At 40.5% G+C, this 14,346-nt stretch overlaps 1 protein-coding gene across 1 annotated transcript; it reads left to right on the plus strand.

The window, feature by feature from the left end:
• Nucleotides 1–1,218: 1,218 nt before the first annotated feature.
• Nucleotides 1,219–10,341, plus strand: cnrip1b (cannabinoid receptor interacting protein 1b). Its single transcript, XM_057847493.1, has 3 exons — nucleotides 1,219–1,539; nucleotides 5,511–5,655; nucleotides 7,623–10,341. The coding sequence occupies exons 1-3, from the start codon at nucleotides 1,361–1,363 to the stop codon at nucleotides 7,785–7,787; spliced, it is 489 nt and encodes a 162-aa protein (XP_057703476.1). The 5' UTR covers nucleotides 1,219–1,360; the 3' UTR covers nucleotides 7,788–10,341.
• Nucleotides 10,342–14,346: the final 4,005 nt, after the last annotated feature.

Consider the following 14,346-nt stretch of genomic DNA (forward strand, 5'->3'; position numbering starts at 1 on the left):
TGAACATCCAGAGTTTGAGAGATGTTTTTGTATCCTTTCCCATCTTTAGACAAATCAACAATCTTTGATCGCAGTTCTTCAGACAGCTGTTTTGACCGAGCAGTGATGCACATCAGACAATGCTTCTCATCAAGACAATTCTGACCTGGTGTGTGTTTTATAGTGGCCAGGGTAGCTTTAAACCACTTGTCAGTGATTGGGCACACACTTGACTTAAATTGTTTGGTAAAAATTGGTTTCAATTGCTCTTTAAGTCTCCTTAGGCAAAGGGTTCACTTACTTATTCCCCCCTTCTGTCATTGTTTGCATGCTATCTTCATTAAAATATGAAAACTTATAAATGTTTGGTTGGTTTTAGTGAAAGCAGACAGTTTTTTCATCTGTGTGATTTTGACAGGGATCCGATCACATTTTATGGTGATTTTATGCAGAAATGTGAGAAATTGCAAAAGGTTCAGATACTTTTTACTGTATAGCGCCATTTCTTTTTTTAAAGGCAATAAAATGAGGCGTTGTTTGGGATAATTTGCATTTATGAGTAAAAAATAATAACCAAAAATAACAACAGATTAAAAGAAAAAAAGGTCTTGTTATAGGCTCTGTCAAATGATACAAAGCCAAGAAAAACATTTTCCAAAATTTAAAGATGGAAGGCCAATAAAAGATTTTCCAAAATTTTAGACTGCTTACCAAAATTTATTGGAAGAGTCACATTTCCAGAACAGGTGAACGAATATTCCGCATGAGCATCAGAGAAAGTACACCTGACTATTCTCACTCATTGTGTACACCACTTGTGTCACTCTCAAAGTGACGGACACATTTATTGCTATGGTCCAACACTGAACTCTTGTGGTTTAACATTGCTATTACAGGAGACATAAACGGGGCAGATAGATGATCATCGTTTTCGATTACGTTTTTCTTACCATGTTGATTTAACTGTCACAGATCATCATTATTGCTGTGAATAAAACTTTCAAATTAAACTGGACTATCTGTTTCTAATCCCATTTTTATTCATAACAATGTTGATGATGTTTTCCATTTCCTTGCGGTTCTGGTTCAAGGTATCAAGTATAGGGAGTCCAGTTGGCAAAACTTCAAACCAATGGCTGTGAAGATCATTCGTGGAAGAGAGCGAGAGAAAATCAGATTTGGAGAAAGAGCGCTGTTTGGGATTATCATTAGACCGGTTCTGCTCATTGGATTGGGATTTAAGCGGTGCGCCAATCCAGGTTGCGCGCGCACCACGTCGCCGTTGCGTGCGAACTCTTTCCATCGGGACTCCTGGGACGTTTCGCCCGCCACACATCCATCCATCCATCCATCCATCCCGTATTTGTTCACGTGCGTGGACATGGCCGATGTTCCACAGCTCGTCAAAATCGGCATTTCGCTGAAGATGCTTCCCAACAACACCGCCGTCTACTTCAAATCCGACGGAGCCAGGTTCGGACAAACCCGAACCATTAAGCTGCTCACCGGTTCCAAGTACAAGATCGAGGTGGTGATCAAACCCGGAGCGGTCGAGGCCACGTAGGTAGACCTCCATTTATGCTTTCAATTTAGGATCTCTTTCTTTTGTAATAATTTGAGAGATGTACCAAAAACAATCAAATGTACCTAATAAAATGATCCGAAATAAATATAAATACCTTAAAAATGATGTCACTATTCATTATAGTGGTCAATCTGTAATCAGGTTGACGGCAGTTATATGGAAAGATGCGTTCAAGGGAAATTGATATTCTAGCACTCATCCTAAAATATGAAGTATTGGTATTTAAATAAATAATTTTAGCGCGTAAATGTGTGTGTGTGTTTTTTTAATTTTTTTTATTCTCATTGAATTGATGAATTTGCCCAAATCATGGCAAATATTCAAATGAATCACGTAGCAGGTTGTGTGAAAGTAGGTCACACACATGGCATGATGCAAATGCCAGGCGGAATTTGGGGCACAGATGATGCATGAATCACTTGACCTGGCAATAAAAAATAAAATGGGGGTAAAAAAAAAAAAAAAAAAAAAAACACTTGGACTTGAAAGGCTATGATTTCCAAACCAAAAGGTAAGCAGAGCTGCACTTTGAGCACAGTTCGCATTAGCAAATCCATTGGTTGAAGCAGGCGCTGTGGTTAAAGTGGGATTTGACAGGTGTGGGAGCCCTAAAAGTTCATGTTGTGGCAAAATGAGATCAAAAAATTGTATTGGCTTTATTCTCCAATGAGAAATACAGGCCGAATTAACACATTATATGGCTAACTAACACAGAGAAACAGCCAGCTAACAGCTTAACTCATAGACTTGGACAAAGACTAAAGTGACAATCAAACCTATATAGACGCAAAGGTGAATTGCCCTCTATTTTCTTCATGCTTCTCCATCTTCGCAATGATCAGATATTAGCACGATATAAATATTCAAAAACTTGATAACAATCCTGTCAGTCACAGCTACAGCCTCCACTTTTAAGCAAACTGGCATAACAATGAATGTTTTGCCATTATGCAAGGCATATCATCTAAAGCAGTTAGCCATTTTAAAATTGAAATTCTTCTTATTGTCCTGATGAATTTTTGAATATTACAGAACTTGTTTAAGTCAGGGTCAGCAACCCAAAATGTTGAAAGAGCCATATTGGAGCAAAACAACAAATATGTCTGGAGCCGCAAAAAATTAAAAGCCTTATAAAACCCTTATAATGAAGGCAACACATGCTGTATGTAGTATCTATATGTAACCTATATTAGCCTACTATCAAAATGAGTAAGTTCACTACCAACACATAACAATCCATAACAATTACCGTATTTTCTGCACTATAAGGCGCGCCTGAAAGCCTTCAGTTTTTTCAAAAGCTGCCAGTACGCCTTATAATCCGATGTGCTTTATATATGGATAAATATTAGTTAATCATGGCATGACATTCCATTTAGCTCAGCTCCATCTTGTGAATGCATAACGCAATGCCAATCACTACTACTACTACTACCACTACTACTGCGCCTTATAACGCTATAAATACGTATACATGAAAACAGTTTTAAAATAGGCCATTCATTGAAGGTACGCCTTATACTCCAAGGCGCCTTATAGAGCGGAAAGTACCGTAAATGTTTATTTTCCCTGCAGTGCATCCTATAGAGAATGACGACCCATGTGACTACTTTGTCGTACAATGCCGCCTCAAGTTTAACTTCATTACAATTTTAATGAATTAGAAGAATGTTTGTGTTATGTTTGTCCTTCTAAAAATACACATTAAAACTAAAATGATATTTCCCTCCCGCATCTTTTTCCATTTTCAAACATTTTTGAAAAAAGCTCCAGGGAGCCACTAGGGTAGCGCTAAAGAGCCGCGGGTTGCTGACCGTCTATTCACCGTTGTTCACATCCTTTGGTTTAATCCCCGTCCAAGACTCCCGCAGAAACATTCAAATCATGGACGATGCAAACGAACACTGATGGTTTGACTGAGGCTACGGATGGATAATGGCCTTAAATGTTCAATTTATTAGACGATACCGCATGTCGGCTACACTAATGCACCTCTTACCTGGAGATTTTACGCAGGGTAGGGTAATTTCATGAACTACGGATCCACCGCCTCATAAAGACGGGGTATCTGAGTGATAATCGGAGCCAAAGGAAGGGACTTCATGGAGCGCGCCATCGCTATTTTTTTGTGTGGCGTTACGGCATTGTAAACAATGGAGGCGAATGGTACAGACGTGGCTTTCCTGCTCATCTTTTCTCAAAAAAAGAGCTTGTAAATCAATGTCTGGAGAAGATATTGAACAGCGGCGAAAAATAGTAAGCTTACGCTTAAGATATGACTCGCTCGGACGATAACGTCCTACACGAGGTTGCTCGTTTTTGCCACATGTGTAGTCTGCGCAAATGCAGGCGTCCCGTGCAGGAGAGGGGCGCTCATAAACACACCTTAAAAGTAGTGCGGACCGTGATAAAATATTGTCCTAATTACAAGGCCAAAAAATGATCGGTCCTAATGTAGATAGGACGATACTACGCTCTGATTCGTTGAGCATGTAAGCACTGACATATGCGAGAGCCATGCAGAATGTGCATGTGAAAATGATACCTAGTCCGTGACAGTCTATGGGCGCTGCTGCCAGTTTGAATTGAAGTACAGTATTTGCCTATTAAGACTAAGGAGGCAGAGCTTGGCTGCGAGGTGGCGGAGCTCTGCTCCGGAGGGCTTTGACCCATTTTCACCTCTGACCGGACGGCCACAAACCTTTTATCCAATTAAACTGGAGTGACAGCTAATGAGTTAAACATCACAAAACACGTAAGAGAATGGAAAAAAATTAAATCATTATCATTTTTCAACACAAAACTCCAAAAATAGGCCGGACAAAAGTATTGGCACCCTTTGAAAAATCACGCGATGCCTCTCTAATTTGTGTAATTAACAGCACCTGCTACTTAGCTGTGGCAATAACTAAATCACACTTGTAGCCAGTTAAAATGGATTAAAGTTGACTTAACCTCTGTCCTGTGTCCTTGTGTGTACCACATTGAGCATGGAGAAAAGAAAGAAGACCAAAGAACTGTCTGAGGACTTGAGAAGCAAAATTGTGAGGAAGCATGGGCAAGCTCAAGGCTACATGCCCATCTCCAAAGACCTGAATGTTCCTGTGTCTACCGTGCGCACTGTCATCAATAAGCGTAAAGCCCACGGCACCGTGGCTAACCTCCCTAGATGTGGATGGAAAAGAAAACTTGACGAGAGATTTCAACGTAAGATTGTGCGGATGGTGGACAAAGAACCTCGACCAACATCCAAACAAGTTCAAGCTGTCCCGCAGTCAGAGGGTACAACAGTGTCAACTCATTGGGGTCTGACTGAAAAGGGACTCTATGGTAGGATACCCAGGAAGACCCCACTTCTGACCTAGAGACATCTAAAAGACAGGCTGGAGTTTGCCAAAAGCTACCTGAGAAAGCAAAAAATGTTTCGTAAGAATGTTCTCTGATGAGTCAGATGAGACAAAAGTAGAGCATTTTTGGGAAATGGCATTAACATAGAGTTTACAGGGGAAAAAAACAGGCCTTCAAAGAAAAGAACACGGTCCCCACAGTCAAACATGGCGGATGTTCCCTGATGTTTTGGGGTTGCTTTGCTCCCTCTGGCACTGGACTGCTTGACTGTGTGCATGGCATTGTGAAGACTACCAACACATTTTGCAGCATAATATAGAAAGCTAGGTCCCGCTCAGAGGTCATAATGACTCAAAACACATTTTAAAAAGGTTCGAGAGAAAACACTGGAGACTTCTAAAGTGGCCAGCAATGAGTCCAGACCTGAATCCCATCGTTTATTCTTTATTTTATGAGATCACTGTGAAATGCCAGATTTTTATTTTCATGTGTAGGTTCTGCCAAATTGCATAATCGGTGTTTAGTAGGAATCTAGAGGTCTCGCTGATACAGTACATGAAGCAATGCATGAACCAGCCCTCAACTCTATTGTTGGCAGGTCAATGAGTTTGGGTGGCATCACCTTTGCTCTGGAGCAGCAGTCCAAGGACCCTCAGTCGGTGGTCTACTCGGGCCTGTACGACACGGAGGGCGTAGCTCACACCAAGAGTGGAGAAAGGCAGCCCCTTCAGATCAGTATACAGGTACGCTCAATGGTAAAGGTGGACTTGATTTTAATTTGATTAGATTATCTTTCAAAACATTGAAATGCATATGACAATGTTGTGGCATTAGCAGTGCAATGAGAGTAACATTTCAGTGTAAACTTGAGTATTGTAACAGCTCTTGGACAGTAACAGTCTGTTTGTTTTGGCGGGGGGAACGGCCCGGTAGCGCCAGCTAGAAGGCAACAGCGCTGGAAGCTGGGGTGTGTATAGTCTTTTAATAATAATAATGATAATATATTTTATTTATAGGGCGCTTTACAGTTGAGGAAATGATGATGCTCCTTACCCTTCCTAATGAAGGAGACGGTACCTTTTCTCGTAGGCAACCTCTAACTGTCTGCATTACTCGAACACACTTAATACAATCAATCAGGGAATAGTATCGTTTGTCGTATTTACTGTTTTTATTACTCTAACACACCCAATATAAAATAAATAGTACTTATACCATAGTTTAAGGAAAACAAGCAGAATATAGGGCATAAGAGATAAACAACGCCTTCTTATTACGGAAGCCGAATGTGTGCATCATGCAACTGACTGTGCAAGATTGACACCGACAAGCCCACGTCTGCACCACCAAATCTTGCAATCAGTTCTCCCGGAAGGTCCAGAAAAAAAGGCGGGACGTCCTGTCCCAACACAAGGAACACCGGAGATGCCCGATATCCAACTGATAACACGACTGAAAGGACTCCAAGAGCCCCTTTGACGCTGAGGTGGCAAAATCCACAACCCTAGTTGCCCTGACAACAGTAATTCCTGAATCCTGTCCAATCCACAAACAGACAATAATCTTAAACAAACACACCCTTCTTCCTGACCATGGCCCACCCAGCGAAAGCCTTCAAAAGACTGAATGTTTAACTAAGTGTTGTCATTTTTCTCGGGAACCTTTTGTTGATGTCTGATAGGGTGACCTTGCCTCCCTGCCTGAGTTTGTTTCTGTTATGCCTAGCTGTTTGATCGCTGTCGACTCAGAATAAATTATCAACTTGTTTTCGGTGAGCCTTCGTTAAATTTTAAAAGTTGAGTCAGTAAAAAGGGTTAAGACTAAGGTGAATGCACGGGGTTTGGCCTTTTGGCCGGGATGTCGGGGTCCCGCCGGCCCGTGTCGTTGGAGCTGCGCCTGTTTGTGTATTGGACAGGAGGATTCGGGAGTTACTGTTGTCAGGGCAACGAGGGTTGTGGATTTTGCCACCTCAACGTCAAAGGGGCTCTTGGAGTCTTGTCAGTCGTGTTATCAGTTGTATATCGAGCGTTCTTCAATGTTCCTTGTGTTGGGACAGGGTGTCCCGCTTTTTGTTCTAGACTGTCCGGGAGAACTGATCGCGAGAGTTGGTGGTGTAGACATGGGTGTGTCAGCGTCAATCTTGCTCAGTCAGGTGCATGACGCACACGTTGGGCTTCAGTGATAAGAAGGCGTCATGTATCTCTTATGCCCTATATTCTGCTTGTTTTCCTTAAACTATGGTGTAAGTGTAATTTATTTTATATTGGGTGTATTAGAGTAATACAAACAGTAAATACGAGACACAATGCTAGTCCCTGATTGATTGTATTTTGTGTGTTAGAGTAATGCAGACAGTTACACGGTGCTTACGAGAAAAGGTACTATACCCTTCACTAGGCACAGAGAATTGTAGATGGTGGGCAAGGTGTGTTTGCATTGGATGTTTTTTTGTATTAGCACTTGATCATTTTCACATTTGTGACGTGTTTGGTGTCAATTCAAAATAAAGTGCGGTGGGAGCGCTCATACATGTTGGATCATTTTTTTCCTACGAAATAATACCGTTATCGTGATATAATATGACCCATATCGCAATACATTTTTATCCGTATCGCCTAGGACTACTTTCATTCATGGAAAGGTTATGTGGTTGTAAGAGACTTTTACAACTTTTTTGTTTTATTTTTAACGCATGTGTGTCTTTGCGCAGTTCACCGAGGCGGGCACGTTTGAGACGGTGTGGCAGGTGAAGTACTACAACTACCACAAGCGGGACCACTGCCAGTGGGGCAACAGCTTCAACAGCATCGAGTACGAGTGCAAACCCAACGACACGCGCACGCTCATGTGGGTCAACAAGGAGACTTTTATTTGACAGACACATATGTTGGCACAACACGAATACGTGCTGGATGTGACTTTTTTTAATTTAATTTGATTTTTTTTTATGTTTAATGCAAACATTTTTTGGGGAAGAAAATCTAAATATTTGCTGAAGTATTTTGGGGTTGAATACATTTTTAAATGAAAAGGAAAAGAAAAAAAAACACATTATTAGGAATGTATACATGCATTTCATTCGACCAACATGGATTACAAGGGTTTTCCAGTACTTTTTTTTTTTTTTAACTTGATTTTGGCCCATTGCAAAACATGTCTATTTCATTTGTTTAAATGTTTAAATTATTGAAATCTATTTTTAGATATCAATATTTTCAGAAATGGGATTGTTAAAAACTAGTATTATTTTCTTTAAAAAAGAAATATTTGTTTACAGTGTTGTTGCGCGTGTACGTTTGTGTATGTTAGGGTTAGAGTTAACAGTCCTGAATTATTATCATCATTGGAAGCCATATACAGTGGTATGAAAAAGTATCCGAACCTTTTGTAATTTCTCACATTTCTGGATAAAATCACTATCAAATATGATCTGATCTTTTTCAAAATCACACCGATGAAAAAACAGTGTCTGCTTTAACTAAAACCACCAAAACATTCATCGGGTTTCATATTTTAATGAGGATAGTATGAAAACAATGACAGAAAGGGGGAAAATAGTTAAGTGAACCATCACATTTAATATTTTGTGGCCCCCCCCTTTTGGGAGCAATAACTGCAACCAGACGCTTCCTGTAGCTGCAGATCAGTCTGCCACATCGATCAGGACTAACCTTGGCCCATTCTTCTCGACAAAACTGCTGTAGTTCAGTCAGATTCCTGGGATGTCTGGTATGAATTGTCTGTCTTTAGGTCTTGCCACAGCATCTCAGTGGGGTTCAAGTCTGGACTTTGACTTGGCCACTCCAGAATGTGTATTTTGGTCTTCTGAAACCATTCTGAAGTTGATTTACTTCGGTGTTTTGGATCATTGTCTTGTTGCAGCATCCATCCTCGTTTTAGCTTCAACTGTCTGACAGACGGCTTCAGGTTTTCCTGCAAAACTTTTGAATTCATTCTTCCATTAATGATTGCAAGTTGTCCAGGCCCTGAGGCAGTAAAACAGCCCCAAGTCATGATGCTCCCTCCACCATGCTTCACGGTAGGGATGAGGTGTTGATGTTGGTGAGCTGTTACATTTTTCCTCCACACTTTGGTTTCATCAGTCAACAAAATATTTTTCCAAAACTTCTGTGGAGTGTTCATGTGCCTTTTTGCGAACATTAAACGAACAACAATGTTTTCATGGAGTCCTCCCATGAACACCATTCTTGGCCATAGTTTTGCATACCAGTATAGTCGAGATATTGGACTGTGCCAGTGATTTCTGTAAGTCTTTAGCAGACACGCTAGGGTTCTTTTTTACCTCTCTGAGCATTCTGCGCAGAACTCTTAGCATCATCTTTGGTGGACGGCCACGCCTTGGGAGAGAAGCAAAGTGCTAAACTCTCTCCATTTGTAGACAACTTCTTTGACTGTCCATTAATGAACATCCAGACTTTTAGAGATGGTTTTCTACCCATTCCTAGCTTTTTACAAATCAACAAACCTTGATCGTAGGCCTTGAGACAGCTATTATGACCGAGCCATGATGCACATCAGACAATGCTTCTCATCAAGACACTTCTTACCAGGTGTGTGTTTTATAGAGGACAGGGCAGCTTTAAACCACTCATCAGTGATAGGGCACACACCTGATTAAAATGTTTTGTAAAAATTTGTTTCAATTGCTGTTTAAGTCTCCTTAGGCAAAGGGTTCACTTACTTATTTTTCCCACTACTGTCATTGTTTGCATGCAATCCTCATTAGAATATGAAATGTTTGGGTGGTTTTAGTTAAAGCAGACACTATATTTTCATCTGTGTGATTTTGACAAAGATCCGATCACATTTGATTGTGATTTTATGCAGAAACATGAGAAATTCCAAAAGGTTCAGATACTTTTTCCATATCTCTGTATTGTATCTCGTTTTTCTTTTAAAATGCAAATCTATCGTAATTTTTTTTTTAAAAATTCATGATCACCTCATGTGATGTGTTGTTTTTATATTTGGTGCTTGTGTAAAAAAAAAAAAAAGTGGCATTGTGAAAAAACTTGTGTTGATAGTAAAAAAAAAGTTTTGAGCTCTGTTTGTATTTGCTTTGCGGAGACTTTTGTATATGAGACTTGTTGACAACGTGCTTCTTTTTACAGTGTTTGTTCACGCTACCTCTTCCGACAAGACTTTAAATATTCATTTACAAGTGTGTGAAGTCTTTATAATAAATACTGTATTTTGAATTTTCCATGTTGTGTTTTCTAAAAATGACCAATGTGTCTTTTGTACATGTGAGATGCATTCAAGTGAACATATTTTGTTGTGATGAAAATTTGGAGTTGAGCTATGCAAGAATAAAAATACATATATACCGTATATAAACGAAATGGTCCTGCAGTAGAGTCAGTTTGGGTGTTGCCCTTCTGCACAACTTGGCTTCCTTTTTAAAGCCACTTCAATTTGAACTGGGTCTTTACAAAGGATTTAGCCTGTGTTAGTGAACTTTGACCTTTTGGTTGACTCTGTAGTGCAGTACTTCTCAAATGGTGGGGCGCGCCCCCCCAGGGGGGCGCAGAGCGATGCCAGGGGGGGCGCGAGTGACCTCGGGGAACATGCTTTTTTTTTTTTTTTTTTGCCGTACTAGAATAAAGTGTACTTGCACATCCACTCCGTGGGTGGCAGTGGCGCTCTCATTTTCAAAGTGCGTGCAGTATTTTTGAAGTAAGCAAGAGCACACGGAAGAGACTCATGCAGAGCTGGACTCACGCAGCGACCCACTGTCTTTCTCACGTGTCCGGCCGAGAAGTGCTGTTTTCGGCTTGGGATCGTCACGACCACCGCCCTCACCTACGGTTCTCCCTCGGCCGCCGAGAATGCGCTTTTTTCGGGCCGTTTGCCTTTGACTTTTAATATAGTGGGAAATGAGGAAAGACCACTGTTTACTGAGTCTAAAAATGATTATAGCGGAGAAGCCAAATCAGTTAAGACGCCACGTTTTTCAGCGAAAATGTGACGAATATTGCCAATTGTCACAATCGTCCCGCTTTGTTAGTGTTATATCAGTAAACCAGTGAGCACTGTGGTGAATCAGCGAAAATAAAAACTTTCCTTCTGTCCAGAGACCTTTTTCCCCCCTTCTATTCAGTTTTGTTTTTTTTCGGTCAAATTTTTTGGCATGTTGTCCTGAAGAGTAAATGTTTCTAATCAATTTGAATTTGTTATTATTTACTGATTTTATTACATTTTATTTTTCAGTATCAAATGGTCAAAAATGTACCTTGAGTGTCTTTTTACAGTTTGGATGTGACTTTTTTTTTTTTTTTTTTTTTTAACTTCAGGCAAATTGATGCGCATTAAGTCTTTTCTGTTACAAGCAACACAATGTTAAAAAAGTTATACTTTATTATAAGTTGATCTATGTTACTTTTTTTCTTTAATAGAAAAAAAAGGACACAATGTTAGGCTGAGGCGTACTTATAATAGTAATATAGACGAATGATACTATTTACAGTGGCGGCAGAGAGTTGGGGGGGGGGGGGGGGGCGAAACATTTACGTCTTCCTTGGGGGGGCGTAACAGAAAATAATTGAGAAGCACTGCTGTAGTGAATCAATCCACTCGTACAAGAGGGCTCAAAGAAATCCTGAAATTCAGGCTCTCTGCAATGTAACCTACTGCCTTTAGAGGGGGCCAAAAGAATTCATTTTACAGTAGGAGGTAAACCAACTTGTCAAGTACAGTGAGTAACAATAATAAGGTTCAACGCTAAGGCTAGTTTCTAACCGCAGGTGTTCATGCACAAATATGTGTTTTGGGGTCATATCTGATCTTTCTGTGGTCAGGGGGCAGCTGCCCTGCCAGTCTAGATGAGAAAAATGCTCTCTCTACTGAAGGCCACTTTATTTTCTTCATTCATTGAAAATTCAAAAATAAAAATGACCTTCTCTTGTCATCAATTCCACTCAAATGTGTTTTGATATTAGCAGTTATCCAACTTCTTGCTAGAATTTAGACCGGTTTAGTTATTTACTCGTTGAAGTTTAAAGACAGGTTTACTGTACAATGGGTTACTGGGAAAAGTAATTTAATAACAGTAATGCAACACTTTGTAATTCGTTACACCCAATATACACACACACACACACACACACACACACACACACACACACACACACACACACACACACACACACACACACACACACACAATATACAATAATAATGGAAAGTACCAACAATATACTAAATTCTAAATATCTTTTTGCATCGTGCAGGTTCGCTATAATATTAATTCTGTCTTATTTTGAAGGAATCTGATCTTTTGGCCAGATTGCCGGAATCGCGCCAGCCGAACCCGCGCTGGCGCAGCTCCAATGACCTGGACCGGCGAGAACCCGACAACCCGGCCAAATGGCCAAACTCCGCGTGTTCACCTTAGTCTTAACTCCTTGTACTGACTCCATTTTAAAAGCTGAAAGAAGGCTTCGAAACACAAGTTGACAATTTATTCGGAGTCGACAGCAATCATACAGCAGAGAGGGACCCAGGCGAGGATCCAAGGTCACCATATCACAAGTCAAAAAAAGGTTCCTGAGAAAAATGACAATGCTTAGTTAAACATTCAGTTTTTTGAAGGCTCCCGCGGGTGTTTTTAGGATAATCTTCTATCACAGTTTGGGCTGTTTAGTTCATGTGTCACAGTTACTGGGGCAACCGCAGTGGGAGATTTTGCGAGGGTTGTGGATTTTTCCACCTCAGCGTCAAAGGGGCTCTTGGAGTCTTATCAGTCGTGTTATCAGTTGGATATCGGGCGTTCTCTGGTGTTCCTTGTGTTGGGACAGGACGTCCCGTGATTTTTTTCTGGACTGTCCGGAAGAACTGACATGGAGATGTGGGCTTGTAGATATCTTGCCTTTCACCTGGAAGTCAGCGTCAATCTTGCTCAGTCAGCTGCACACGTTGGACTTCCGTGATAAGAAGGCGTCATGTATCTCTTACGCCCTAAAATCTGCTTGTTTTCCTTAAAAACTGGTATAAATACTATTTATTTTATATTGGGTGTGTTAGAGTAATACAAACAGTCAAACAGTAAATACGAGAAAAGATACTATTCCCTGATTGATTATATTAAGTGTGTTAGAATAATGCAAACATTTAGACGGGTCCTACGAGAAAAGGTACTATCACCTTCAATTTAGATAAGAATTTACTCTGTTATAAAAAGCCTGGGTTATTAAATATACATAGCAAAACTACCAGTGTTGGACAGAACGCATCATTTATCGACAAACAAAAACCTGAACCTATTATCAACAAAATAGTGGCATCTGCTAGCATAGCCTAACTATAGACCCTACCCACCGACGTCACAAAACCACGTGCTCACTGTATGGTTCCGCCCACTTGTCGGTCATTTTGTCTCTGTATTAGCATTGGTTTCAATTGATCGAGGAATTTAAAATGCATTTCATGGAAGACCCGGTGCTTTCTGATGCCGTAAACTCACTGGATGTGTTGCATAAAAGGCGTTATGTGGAAAAGCTTCGTTCTATACAGTCGCCAGATCCATATTTGATGCCCAAATCGATGTTTTTCGACCCACTGTCTTCGCCCTGTCTGCCTGACATCTGCTACGCTGATATTTACAATTATCTTGTCCACACAAAATCAGCCTATTCTCACGAAAATTTGAAAAACTTCAAGAGCTTGGAGGCTTATAAATACTTCGTTGCTGGTTGGGTGAAACAGGTCCTTGTCCACGAAAATTCGGCAGGAATCTATCTTGTGCTTGGAAAGGTGAGTTACGAAATTTTCAATTCAAAATCTTTTGTTATTGCTAACATCCACTGTCAAGTCTAATGTATTTCATGTCGTTTGTCAATGGAGTTAAGGCTTTTAATGTTTATATGGTTTAGCGATAGCACTCTCACTACATACATACGTGTATGTTGTCGGTGATTAGCCTAGCAATGATCTTAATTGTGGTTATCTGTCAGCCCAAAACCCTCTAGGTATATCTTAAATGCATCTTACCGGATATAAAATGACTACTACATAGTCTGTGGTGATTTTTTGGTGCCCAGTTTTCACGTCGAATTGCAGCCGTCCATTTCGCTCTCCTCTTTGGATCCCTCGGAATACGGTAAAACTTCAAGTCTCTCCTTCCATCTTCTCTGTTAGTGCAACCAACAGCCACACACACGCCTTCACCATTTTGATTATTAATGTTAAGGAGCAGAAAAACACGCCGTAAATAGGAGGAATGTACGTAGCCGTAACAGGTTAACACTATGTTTTGACGGACAATTGGGCGGTACCATTCAGGAGAGCGGAGTTGTGACGTCACGTGGGTAGGGTCTATAGCACACATGAAATTGATTTCCAATTCGTTTAAATGATTTCATAAAATGCATGACAACGTTTCCTTGACATGTTATGAAAAGTAAATATTGTCACGC

This window comes from Corythoichthys intestinalis, chromosome 10, assembly GCF_030265065.1.
Source record: "Corythoichthys intestinalis isolate RoL2023-P3 chromosome 10, ASM3026506v1, whole genome shotgun sequence".
Taxonomy (NCBI): Eukaryota; Metazoa; Chordata; class Actinopteri; order Syngnathiformes; family Syngnathidae; genus Corythoichthys; species Corythoichthys intestinalis.

Excerpts from the sequence above, each read along its gene's own strand:
- cnrip1b (XM_057847493.1), top strand. The coding sequence starts at position 1,361 with ATGGCCGATGTTCCACAGCTCGTCAAAATCGGCATTTCGCTGAAGATG. Across the intron at positions 1,540-5,510 it reads CCCGGAGCGGTCGAGGCCAC|GTCAATGAGTTTGGGTGGCA; the intron begins GTAGGTAGACCT and ends TATTGTTGGCAG. Across the intron at positions 5,656-7,622 it reads CCCTTCAGATCAGTATACAG|TTCACCGAGGCGGGCACGTT; the intron begins GTACGCTCAATG and ends GTCTTTGCGCAG.